This window comes from Elephas maximus, chromosome X, assembly GCF_024166365.1.
Source record: "Elephas maximus indicus isolate mEleMax1 chromosome X, mEleMax1 primary haplotype, whole genome shotgun sequence".
Taxonomy (NCBI): Eukaryota; Metazoa; Chordata; class Mammalia; order Proboscidea; family Elephantidae; genus Elephas; species Elephas maximus.
Window position 1 is genome coordinate 124,475,266 of NC_064846.1, and position 12,222 is coordinate 124,487,487.

Sequence of the window (12,222 nt, forward strand, 5' to 3'; positions counted from 1 at the left end):
TATTGAAAAAGAATATTGTAGGAGAAATCAATCTACTAGATTTCAAGACTCATTATATATAGCTGTAGGAATCAAGACTGTGCCTGGAATTACAGACACACAGATCAATGGAACAGACAAGAGAATCAAGAAATAGACCCATATGACAAACATGCCCAATTGATTTTTTACAAAGATGCAAAAGAAATTCAATATAAGTAACAAAGCCTTTCAGAAAAAAAAAAAGACACAGGAGAAAATCTTTGGGATCTAGGGCAAGGAAAAGAGCTCTCAGACTTGACACCAAAGGCACAATCCATCTAATGAAAAACTGATGAACTGGACTTCATCAAAATTTAAAACTTTTGCTCTGCAAATGGCTCCATTTAGAGGATAAAAAGACAACCTACTAACTGGGAGAAAATATGTGCAAACCATATATCCAATAGTGAAAAACTCAACAGTGAAAAAAACAAGAAATCCAATTAAAAAACGGGTTGAAGACATGAAGAGACATTTCACTGAACAGGATACAAAGATGGTGTGATGCGATGGATAGCTTGTGTGTGGCCTTTCTCACCATGCTCTTGTAACTCCCACCCAAGTGACTGGGTGGGACTGTGCAAATAAGGTAATTGTGGCCCACCAAGGGGCTTTGTCATCCCACGAGGCTTAAAATGAGCCATCCCAGAGGTGGGAAGAGAGGATCTCACCACCACCATGGACGAAGAGCCAAGAGTGGGGTGCATTCTTTGGACCCAGGATCCCTGCACTGACAGGTTCCCGGAACCAGGAGACCGAGACACAGAGAGAGAGAGAGCTATAACACTGAAGATGGCCAGAAGCAGTGGTAGAGAAACGGCAGCAGATGACGCAGTGGGCTTCCCGGCCCACGGAGCGAGAAAGCTGAGTGTCTTTGGACCAAGGCTTGCTGGCGGAGTGGAGTACCTCTGTGCACTTATTGGCAGAGCTAAAAGAGTTTTGTAACACTTGCCTGAGCAGGGCAGAGGTAGAGGGCCAGAGAGATGTGTGCCCGCAGCATGGCTGGAAAAAGGCTACCCTGATGGAAGAACTGTATCCTGAGTGTTCCTGAACCTGAATTGTAATCTGTTACTTTCCTAATAAACCCCATAATTGTGAGTATTGTCTGTGAGTTCTATGTGACCACTGAAATGAATTATTGAAGCCAGCAGAGAAGTAGAGAGGGCTGTGGGAGGGACAGCTGGTGTCAGAATTGGCAAAGATGGTGGAGAGAAGAAGCATGTCTGAAATCCACCTCATAGGAATCAGCCTTGGGCTGCTGATCTTGGTCCTCCTACCCCCTTGGGAAGTTAGAGGTGGTCAAACATCCTCCCCAAACCAGTTTTAAAGGTGGAAAATATGCACATGAAAAGACATTCAACATCATCAGCCATCAGGGAAATGAAAATCACAATGAAATATCACTACATACCTCTCAAAATGTCTAAGATAAAAACTAATGACAATATCAAATGTTGACGAGGATGCAGAGAAACTGGATCATTCACACATTGCTGGTAAGAGTGTAAAATCATACAGCTACTCTGGAAAAGAGTTTAGCAGTTTCTTTTACAATTTAAAATGTACTTAGCATACAATCCAGCAACTGCACTTGTGTACTTATCCCAGAGAAATGGAAAGTATGTTCACACAAAAACTTGTATACAAATGCTCGTATTTACAGCATCTTTATTCGTAATAGCCAAAAAGTGGAAACAATGAAGATGTCCTTCAACCACTGCATGGTTAAACAAACTGTGGCACACACATACCATGGAATACTACTCAGCAATATAAAGGAACAGAACACTGATAGACACGACAACCTAGATGAATCTCCAGAGAATTATGCTGAGTGAAAAAAGTTAGTCCCAATTATTGTACTATATGATTCCATATATAATATTCTTGAAAAGCCAGAATTACAGAATTGGGCAACAGATTAGTGGTTACCAGGGGTAAGAAGGGAGGAGGAAAGTAAGTGTGGGTATAAAAGGGAAACACAGGGGATCGTTTTGGTTATGGAAATGTTCTGTGTGCTAATATGCTGGTTGTGTTATTGTACCAAGGTTTTCCAAGTTGTTACCACTGGGGGAAACTGGAAACTGGATTTGAATCTACACTGCATTTGAATCTACAATTATCTCAAAATAACAAGCTTATCTATTAAAAAAAAAAAAAAAAGGAAAAAGGCTCCTCTTCCTTACCTCAAATGATCTGCCAGGTTTTTCTGGAACCAGGGAAGGGAACCTTTGGGGCGATTTCCCATTAGCTGGCATGTTCACCCTGGGCCTCAGCCCACCTTCCAAAGCTGGAGGGAGAGATGTCTGTATGCAGGATGGGGCTGGAATGAATCGAAGATCCTGCAGCCTCCAGCAAGGGATAAGGTTCAAGAGCTCCACAGAGAAACCCAGAAATCCTAGAAGGATAGTAATCATGTCATCGGTGCCTTTCCACATTCACCCACAAAGCTCAGTAACCCTACTCTGAGTATTGGAATATTAGTATTAGTGGATTATAAAGACGATCATGACATCTGGAGTCAAATTAATAAGTTTGAACCCACTTATTCTATAGTGGCTCCACAGGAGTCCTCACACCTTACCCAGCCAGTCTCCCCCTAAATTCCAGGTTCAAGGTAGATCTGCGCTCTGGATAGGAGATGGAGGAGATTGGTGCACTGAATCGAGCTGCAGCCCCTTGGGGTGAGGGACAGGGGACCTGTCCATGGGGATCTGGAGGGTGACTGTGCAGGCAGGAAAACTGGCAGCATGTTAACCTGAATAAAAAGAAATGGGTAGTCCTTTCTGCCTTCTTTGGAAACCCTGGTAGCATAGTGGTTAAGTGCTACGGCTGCTAACCAACAGGTCGGCAGTTCGAATCTGCCAGGTGCTCCTTGGAAACTCTATGGGGCAGTTCTACTCTGTCCTATAGGGTCGCTATGAGTCAGAATTGACTCGACGGCAGTGGGTTTGGTTTTTCTGCCTTCTTTAGTTACCTTTGCCATTTCAGGCTGAAAAATCTCTCTTAAATTCTTCTAAAGGGAAGCTTTTAGCCTCTTCTCTCCAGAAGAAGATAGTTCAACATTAATAATAGTATTATTCATTAAGTCAGCAAATTAGGGGGAAAACATGCTGCTATTAACTTACCACAAAAAACACCCTTGTCACAATTCAGCAGTCATTACTTACTAATAAGAATGTAAACTAAAATTGGGACATAAATAAAATGCTTAAATATCACAGAAATCATTTACGAAACACAACCCTGAAATAAATCCAAAAACCAAACCCATTGCCATCTAGTCAATTCCAACTCATAGTGATTCTGCCTTGGAAACCCTATGGGGCATTTCTACTCTATCCTATAAGGTCACTATGCGTCAGAATCAACCCGACAGCAATGGGTTTGGTTTGTGTTTGGTTAAGTGCTGCCTGGCTATTTTGGAAAACAAAGAGCACCTTAATTGTTCGAACTGTTTTCAGAAACCTGAGACAAAAACCAAGCCAAGTTCTTTGTCCCACACAATATAAACTATTTGAGAATAAACTTCTTTAAGGAGTTGGACTTACACGATTAAAAATGTTTAAAACATTTTTGACAAATATAAATAATCAGACTTAACATATCCCAGGATAAGATTTAATAAAAATGTCAACCCTCCTGAAGGTATTAAAGAATTAATCAAAAATAAAAATTAAATGTATCTCAATAAGACTATGTATAAAATTTTGTGAAGTGAAGCTAAAGAGATTCTCAAAGGGTAACTTATGTTCTTAAATATATTTTAAGAAGTCTATACATTAATGAATTAATATCCAACTAATGTTCAAAACCAAAAAACCAAACCCAGTGCCGTCCAGTCGATTCCGACTCATAGCGACCCTATAGAACAGAGTAGAACTGCCCCATAGAGTTTCCAAGGAGCGCCTGGCAGATTCGAACTGCCAACCCTTTGGTTAGCATACGTAGCACTTAACCACTACACCACCAGGGTTTCCAACTTATGTTAGAACGATGGAATTTACCTCAGAGAAGAAATAGTGCAGAGAAGACATTAAGAAAACATAAAACAAATATACATCAGAAAGGATCAACTAGGCCAAAGCTGGTTCACTGGAAAGATCACTGAAAATAAAATTAGGTCTCTGGGGGAGGAAAAACCTAAACACATACTATTAAGACACGACAAGAAGCACCAGTTAATCTAAAACCTGCCTACCCTAGGGGCCCCCATCCCTGACGCCCCGCTCAGATTGCCATTCAGTATATTCTTTACAAATTGACAAATCATCATCCCTAAAAGCCAAGGAAGCCATCACTTACCCCTCAAAATCACCTCAGTGACTCTCAGGACATTAAACCTCGTGCTCAGCCCCGCGCGCCAACAGCACTTATATGGCCTCTGAGGGCCACTTCCGTTTCCTAACGCTTCCGTCACCCGTGACACTGTCCCTTCTTTGGCTGTTAGTTTTACACAAGATTATAAGGGATGGAGAGGTTGTAGTCTACCCACACTCAGCAAGGCGCAATTAAGAACCTTCGGCGGCTTTCCCCATTCAGTGTCCATGAGCGGCGTTGTCAGGCGAGGAACATGGCTGCGCTAAAGGCGCTTCTATATGAGAGCCGCCATCTTAGCGTCCACTCCGTACAGTAGGACTGTTTCACAGAAGGCGGGACGGGGGGGGGGGGGGCGTTGGCCAGGGCTTGGTCGTTAAGGTGTAGAAACCTGAGGGTATCCGGGAGGAACTGGTCTTGGAACTAGGTTCTATAGGTTTCTGCAAAGTTCAGAGAAGGAAAAGTGCCCTCTCATCGCGGGGAGGGGGGTCCTGATCCTCAAGGGAGATACCACTGGTTAAAGGAGAAAAAGTCAGTTACAGTTGTCACTGGGGAGACGGAGAAGTTAAGATGGTACAATCCCTCTCCTAGCCGATAAAAAAAAACCACTGGGCAAAGGGGGAATGAATCAGAGTGGTACAGCCCCGTTCTTGGAGAGAACCACTAAGAAGAAGGGGAGAAGTCAGAGTAATACATTTACATTATTTACTGGTTGCCATGGAGTCAATTCTGACTCATAGCGACCCTGTAGGACAGTTGAACTGCCCCATAGGGTTTCCAAGGCTGTAATCTTCACGAAAGCTGACCGGCCACATCTTTCTCCTGCAGAGCGCCTGGTGGATTGAAACCGCCAATTTTCGGTTAGCCGCAGCCCAGCGATTAACCATTGCCCCACTAGGGCTCCTTACGAAAATGATAAAAACCCCTTGCCTGTTGAGTCGATTCTGACTCATAGCGACCCTATAGGAAGGACAGAGTAGAACTGCCCCATAGGATTTCCAAGGAGCGGCTGGTGGACTCAAACTGCCGACCTTTTCACTTAGCAGCCAAGCTCTTAACCACCGTGCCACCAGGGCTCCTCTAAAATGATAGTTTAAAAAAAAAAACCACTGCCAACGAGTGGATTCTGACTCATAGCGATCCTATAGGTCAGAGTAGCACTGCCCCAAAGGGTTCCCAAGGCTGTAATCTTTACTGAAGCAGAGTGCCACATTTTTCTCCCAGAGTGAAAGGTGGGTTGAACTGCCAACTTTTCGGTTAGCAGCCAAGCATTTTAACCACTGCGCCACCAGGACCCTGTAAAATGATAGTGGATAGGAGTAATAAAAATATTAGCCTTTGATATGGACAGCTAATATTTTTCAGCAAATTGTCAGTAGAAATAAATCTAGAAAACTTTACAAACATTTTTGGATGAAAATTCATCACCAAGAAACTCCCAATTTCTGCTGCTAACCAGGTTGCAGACACTCAGCCTCTCGTACAGAAATTCAGAATCTGTTACTGACTTTTGGGAGAGAAGACAGAATTCTGGATGCTCTTTACCTCTGAACTCCTACACATTGTTCAAAACTTGTTGTTAGGTGCCATCAAGTCAGTTGTGACTCATTAAAAAAAAAAAAAAACGCTGCCCTCCAGTAGATAATGACCCTATAGGACAGAGTAGAACTGCCTCATAGGGTTTCCAAGGAGCACCTGGCGGATTCGAACTGCTGACCTTTTGGTTAGCAGCCATAGCTCTTAACCGCTATGCCACCAGTAGTGACCCTATATACAGCAGAATGAAACACTGCCCAGTCCTGTGCCATCCTCACCATCATTGCTATGTTTGAGCCCTCTGTTGCAGCCACTGTGACAATCCACCTCGTTGAGGGTCTTCCTCTTTTTTGCTGACCCTCTGCCAAGCATGATGTCCTTCTCCAGGGACTGGTCCCTCCTGATAACATGTCCAAAGGACATGAGATGAAGTCTCGCCATACTGGCTTTTAAGGAGCATTCTGGCTGTACTTCTTCCAAGACAGATAGGGTCGCTATGAGTCGGAATCTACTCAACGGCAGTGGGTTTGGTTTTGGTCTTCAAAACTTACTTCACATATATTCTCCCCCAGAAAGCTATTCGTGGCAAGAAGTGGAGGGCTTTTATCCCTGTGAAGGTGTTTTGGACCCAACAGGTAGACCCAGACTTACCATTGGCATAGATTGCTGGGTGCTCTAAGAACACGAAAACCTTCTCTCTGGGCTTCAGCTTAAAAATCTGGAGAGTTAGAATGTTAGACTCTCAGATTATCCTATTTTCTCTGTCCCCCTTGCAGTATTTGTGAATTGAATGGAAGACAGAATGGCATCTGTAACAACATTGCTATAACACACACACTTCTACATAATTTCCAAAACTTATTGTTCTGACTTCCAATCAACATCTTAAAACCTGGACTCTGCTAACTCTTCCACTATCAGTGCTCCTCTTGGCTGATCTCAAACACAAACCCACTGCCTGTTGAGTCGATTCTGACTCATAGTAACCCTATAGAATAGACTGGAACTGCCCCATAGGGTTTCCAAGGAGTGGCTGATAGATTTGAACTGTCAACCTTTTGGTTAGCAGCCCAGCTCTTAACCACTGTGCCACCAGGGCTCCAATCTCAAACCAGGCCTTTCTTAATTCTACCAGCACCAATGTTGCAATCTTCTGATATGGATTCACGCCATTTGTTAAAGATTTCACCAGCAGTGTCCCTGCGTTTTGATCCCGAATCCAAGCCTCTACTAACTCTTTCACTATATGTGCCTTTCTTTTATAGATTGAGAAACAGACATCTGTTAATTTTCCACTATCGATGTCGCTGTGGTCTAGATCTAAACTGTTGGGTCATGGTTAACTCTTCTACCATCAACATCCTTTTTTTTTAAATTGTGGTACATATATACATAACAAAACATTTGCCAATTTAACAATTTTTACATGTATAATTCAGTAACATTGATTACATTCTTTTTGTTATATAACTATTATACTATCCATTTCCTAATCATTTCATCACCATTAATATAAACTCAGTGCCCTTAAACAGTAACTCCCTCTTGCCCCCACTCCCACCCCTGCTAACCACTAATAAGCTTTAGTTTCTATATATTTGCCTATTTCATACAAGTGAGATCATACAGTATTTTCTACTGTCAATGTCCCTTTGATTAGACCTCTAAAACAGACCTCTGTTAACAGATGCCTGGGTTCAAGTTCAGACCGGAGGGGCAATGATGTTTGTAAAGTAACAGAGGCTCAGGTTCAAGAACTGAACGAGGGAGCTATTAAAGGTGAATGTTCATCCACGGTAGAAGACTGCTTACAAGCTTGAGCTTGTGGCCTGTAAAACAAGATGGTGATTTCTGACAAAATTGTTAACAGAGGCTGTCTTAGGCTGAGTTCTCTAGAGAAGCAAAACAAGTGACACACACACACACACATATATACACACATACATACATAGAGTGATTTATATCAAGTAAATGGCTCACATGGTTGTAGAGATTGGAAAGTCCCAAGTCCATGGGTCAGGCATCAGGCTGGAGGCTTCTCCTGATTCACATAGCAGCAGGGGCTGAGGAAGCCAAGACTGGCAGATAAGATGGCAGGCTGCTGGCTCAAGTTCCAAGAACTGAAGTTCAGATGAGGACAAGTTGAATGGAGGATCCAGAGCAGAGCAAAAGCCAGCGACCTTTGCGAGAAAGTCCATGTGTATTGGATGCAGGCCACACCCCCAAAGAAATGCCCTTTCAACTGATTGGCTGCTTATAGCAGGTCTCATCATGGAGGAGATTATATTATATCAGATCTCATCATGAAGATGATTACATCATTCCATAACTGTCAAACTACATCATAACTGCCAAACCACTGAGAATCATGGCCCAGCCAAGTTGACACACAACCTTAGCCGTCATAGAGGTTCTGAGATCAAACCAAGGTGACTGATGGTGGAAAAGTTAATGTTTTCCTAGGATATAGACATGGAATAGTTAACGGAGGCCCAGGTTCAAGGTCAGAAGTGATAGTATGTCACTTCAGAGATTAGGTTATAAAAGACAATGGCTTCGATCTTGTTCTCTCTCTTAGATCACTCACTCTGGGGGAAACCAGCTGCTACGTCATAAAGACACACTGGCAGGGGCAGATTAACCAGTAAGCAAAGTACACACAGGCTTACAGTAAGCAAGGTATGCACAGGCTTAAATGTATTTACTTACTAATCTGTAGTGAACACTTTCACATGGGAAAAGCAGACGACATTGTGCACTACAGATTAGTAGGTAAGCACAAGTAAGCCTGTACACCTTGCTTATTGGATAGTCCGTCCCTACACATAGGCGGCCTTTGGAGAGGCCCAGTTGCCAAGGAAAGGGCTCTGGTGGCACAGTGGTTAATCACTCTACTGCTAACCAAAAGGTCAGTGTTTCGAACCCACCAGCCACTCCGCAGGAGAAAGATATGTCAGTCAGCTTCCATAAAGATTACAGCCTTGGAAATCCTATGAGGCAGTTTTACTCTGACCTATAGGGTTGCTATGAGTCAGAACTGACTCAACGGCAACAGGTATAGGGTCGCTATGAGTCAGATTCGACTCAACAGCAATGGATGTGCCAAGGAACTGAGGCCTTCCTATCAATAGCTTATAGCCATGTGAAACCTCCAACCCCAGAAGACTACAGCCCCAGCCAACAACTTCACTGTAACATCGTGAGAGAGACCCTTAGAACCACCCAGCCAAGCTGCTTCCAAATTCCTGACCCCACAGAAACTGAGATAATAAAGGTTTGTTGATGTAAGCTTTAAGTTTTGGAGTAGTTTATTATGTAGCAAGAAAAAAAAACTAAAAAGTCGTTTAAAATTTTTATATTCATCATAAATTTTTGCATTAATTTTGACTTTTTAAAATATTGCATTAAAATGCTTTTTATTTTGATTATTGAGGTTTTTGGTACCCCTTTAAATTTTGCACTTGAGGTGAGTGCCTCACCTGCCTCAACCTAACGCCAGTCCCACTGAGAAACTTTGTTCTCTAAAATCATAGACTATCAGAAATTTTGAAGTTTAAAATTGTATCAGTAAGCTTCCATATGACCCAGCAACTCCCCTGCTAGGTATATACCCTGGGGATCTAACAGAAGCGACACAAACAGACATATGCACACCTATGTTCATTGCAGCACTATTCACAATAACAAAAAGATGGAAACAACCTAAGTGCCATTCGATGGATGAATGGATAAGTAAAATGTGGTACATACATACAATGGAATACTACTCAGTGATAAAGAAAAATGAGTTCCTGAAACATATTACAACATGGATGAGTCTGGAGGGTATTATGTTGAGTGAAATAAGTCAATCACAAAAAAACAAATATTGTATGTCTTCACTTTTATGAAATGACATGAAAAGATAAATATACAGGAACTAATGCTCATTAGTGGTTATCAGCGATGAGTGGGGGTGGGGGGGGAAGAGGATTCACTCCCTACACAGTAGACACTTGTTATTTTTGGTGATGGGAAAGGTAGCACCGGATGAGGGTGAAGTGTGTGTAGCTTGACCAAGGTAAGCAATATCACTAATATGTACAGAAGAAAAAGGATCTTTTGGTAATTGCTATGACATATATAATTTTGAAACAACAGCAACAACAACGAAAAAATACATTTTGGGGTTTATATATATGTACATAGTCATATATGTGTATAGGTATATATATGTGAGTATATATGTGTGTATATATATATAGGTGTGTGCATGTGTATATGCATATGTATGTATGTACATATATATTCATATATATAATAAAGCACACAGAGGGCACAGTTATGGATACTTCTTAGACATAAGCAAACACCTTGCAGGATTGGTTTTCTGGGTTTGAAGGCTTAGGACTATAGCCTTGTGGGACAACTTGGTCAATAATATAGCTCATAAAGTTTATGTTCTACATTCTAGTTTGGTAAGTAGTGTCTGGGGTCTTAAAAGTTTGCAAGCAGCCATCTAAAATACAACTATTGGTCTCTATTCATCTGGAGAAAAAGAGGAACAAGGAGACGAAAGACTCAAAAAAGAAACTAGTCTACAGGACTAATAGTCTACATGAACCATGGCTTCATCCATCCTGAGACCAGAAGAACTAGATGGTGCCTGGTTGTCACTGCCAACAATTCTCCTCAGGGCCACAATAGATGGATCCTGATCGAATGTGAGAAAAAAGTGGAACAGAACCTCAAATTCTTGAAAAAAATCCAGACCTACTGGACCAGTTGAGACTGGAAGACTCCTCAAGACTATAGCCCTGAAATACTCTTCAAACCTTGAACCGGAACTGCCACCTGAGGTCACTTTTTAGCTAAATAACAGATTGGCTCACAAAATAAAGAATATCTATCACCTGTGAGTACTACGCTCCTTTAAAATATCGTCTATATGAGACCAAATGGTCAACAATTACTTTAAAACAAAGGTGAGAAAATAAGGGGGCAAGAAAACTAGATTAAAGGAAACAGAGCAACCAGAAAGGAAATAATGAGAATGTTCACACATTGTGAAAAATGTAACCAATGTTATCGAACAATTTGTGTTGAAATTGTTGAATGAGAGAGAACCTAAACTGCTATGTAAACCTTCACCAAAACAACAATAAAGCGTATTTGGAAAATAAATAAATAAAATTATATCAGTGAGAATAAAACATCCCACTCTTCCCTGTAGGATCTAAGTCATTTTGATACAAATCTGCAGCCATGATTTCCAGCCCAGGTGCAAAGCTTCAGAGAACAGGTATCTTGCACCCAACATTCCATATCTATCGTTATTTCAGTATTTCTAAAGAAACAGGACCCTGGATCCACTTCACAGTCCAGACCTGATGTCGACCCTCTTACGTACCACCCTACCTTGCTTTGGGCTTCATTTAAATTTGATCTAAGCTCCGTTCTTCCCCCAAATCCTATATTTATCCCGTTTCTTCCTTTCTTTGGTGAGACTAGGGTATAATCAACTGTCCCTGTTTGCCTGAGACTGAGGGGTTTACTGGGACATGGGACATTCAGGGTTAAAACAAGTAAACCAGGATGAATTGATCACCCTAGGTAGCTCCACAGTTACTCTAGTGTGTGGTCTCCTTTGCCACAGCAAGTTAATAAACCCATTTCTCTCAAACAGTGAACATGACCCTGGCGGTTTTAACAGATGGGCTTTATCAAGGCATTAATGTTGGAAGAGTTCATAGCAGTCAAGTTCGAGATCAGTCCGGGTATGCATTGATGATGGAAAAATTAACAGACCTGGGTTCAAGCTCCAGATTAGAGGGGTATTGATGAGGAATAGTTAATTGAAGGCTGAATGCTAAACCATATCACAGAGACATTGAAGATGGAAGAGTTATCAGAGCTCTAGATTTGAGGTCAGACTAGAAGAATACTGGTGGGATTGGAGGTTGGTCCAGAGGTACATTGACGGTAGAAATGTTAAAGGGGCCTGGATTGTAAATTTTGACAAGAGAGTCATCGATGGTAGAATAGACAACAAGAGATCAAGTTTGAGGGCCAACAAGATGAGCAGTGATGGTGGAGGAGTTGTTTTTGTTGTTGTTGTTATTAGCTGCCATCGGGTAGTCCCTCACCCCCACCTCATGCACAACGGGGATAGGACCATGGAAGGCAAGAATTCTACCACTGAATCACCACTGCCCAAGTGGAAGAGTTAATAGAAGCCAGGAATTTGAGATCTCTTGTCCAGACTAGGAGCCCCGGTAGCACAGTCTGCTAACCAAAAAGGTAGGCAGTTAGAATCCACCCGATGCTCCTTAGAAACCCCATGGGGCAGTTCTACTCTGTCCTGTCGGG

The 12,222-nt window shown here is 42.0% G+C and overlaps 1 protein-coding gene across 4 annotated transcripts in view; it reads right to left on the reverse strand.

Moving 5' to 3' along the window:
• The window catches only part of ZNF157 (zinc finger protein 157), an 86,695-nt gene extending 82,065 nt beyond the window's left edge, over positions 1-4,630 (reverse strand). For 3 of the 4 annotated variants that reach the window (XM_049871311.1, XM_049871308.1, XM_049871309.1), the window contains exons 1-2: positions 4,327-4,630; positions 2,208-2,419 (exon numbers count right to left, since the gene is read on the reverse strand). Coding sequence is in view for 1 of the 4 variants with exons in the window: in XM_049871308.1 (XP_049727265.1) it covers positions 2,208-2,269 (62 nt within the window). In the remaining 3 variants the exon portion in view is untranslated. Of the gene's footprint in view, positions 1-2,207; positions 2,420-4,326 lie in introns of those variants that run through there. The other variant, XM_049871310.1, reaches the window with a different exon arrangement.
• Positions 4,631-12,222: the final 7,592 nt, after the last annotated feature.